The sequence below is a fragment of the Coenobita brevimanus genome, chromosome 30 (assembly GCF_032717465.1).
Source record: "Coenobita brevimanus isolate Jiangsu-jjx chromosome 30, ASM3271746v2, whole genome shotgun sequence".
NCBI lineage: Eukaryota > Metazoa > Arthropoda > Malacostraca > Decapoda > Coenobitidae > Coenobita > Coenobita brevimanus.
Window position 1 is genome coordinate 32830896 of NC_136983.1, and position 835 is coordinate 32831730.

The 835-nt window shown below is 51.9% G+C and overlaps 1 protein-coding gene across 1 annotated transcript in view; it reads right to left on the reverse strand.

Annotated features, from left to right (window-relative positions):
• Positions 1 to 723: 723 nt before the first annotated feature.
• The window catches only part of LOC145395287 (juvenile hormone esterase-like), a 33084-nt gene continuing 32972 nt past the window's right edge, over positions 724 to 835 (reverse strand). The window contains exon 4 of the mRNA XM_080268966.1: positions 724 to 798. Within this exon, the coding sequence (XP_080125092.1) occupies positions 724 to 798 (75 nt within the window). The remainder of the gene's footprint in view (positions 799 to 835) is intronic.

Genomic DNA, 835 nt, shown 5'->3' on the forward strand with positions numbered 1-835 from the left:
GGAGAGGCTATAGAGAGGGGAAGAGGGGTAAGGCGCGGGAGATGAGGGGTGTTGTAGTGAGGATGTTATGGTGGATGGGGACGAAGGTATGGTGCACAAAGGAGTGCAAAAACTGGGATAATGGTTGAGGTGAGGAAGGAAAGGGGAAAAGAAGAGAAGGAGAGGGAAGACAAGAAAAGAGGGAAATGAGGGAAGAGGAGCAGAGGGAAGATGGGAAGAGAAGGGAGTGGGGGAGGGGGAGGAGAGGAAAGATGGGAAGAGAAGGAAGTGGGGGAGGGGGAGGAGAGAGAAGATGAAAAGAGAAGGAAGTGGGGGAAGAGGAGGAGAGGGAACATGGGAAGAGTAGGAAGTGGGGGAGGGGGAGGAGAGGGAAGATGGGAAAAGACAGTACAAAGGAGGACAAGGAAAACAAACGGCACAGACAAGGGTAGAAAATCAGTAAGGGGAAAGGTGGGAATGGAAGGTTGTGGGGGAAAGGAAGGGTAGGGAAGAGGGGAGGTAGGGTGTAGGGGATGGTGGGATTCTGAGGCGTCGGCGTCACTACTACTCTGAGAAGCGTCACTAATCCTCCAAGATGCGTCTCTTCTCCTCCAAGAAGCGTCACTACTCCTCCAAGAAGCGTCTCTACTCGTCCAAGAAGCGTCTCTACTCCCCCAAGAAGCGTCACTACTCCAAGAAGCGTCTCTACTCCCCCAAGAAGCGTCACTACTCCAAGAAGCGTCACTACTCCTCCAAGAAGCGATCAGGGAAGAGTATTTTGTTGCTCTTGGTGGGAAGGTTGCGCCAGAAGTCCAAGTCCTGTTAAGATAAATACATAAATACATCAACCAATTCC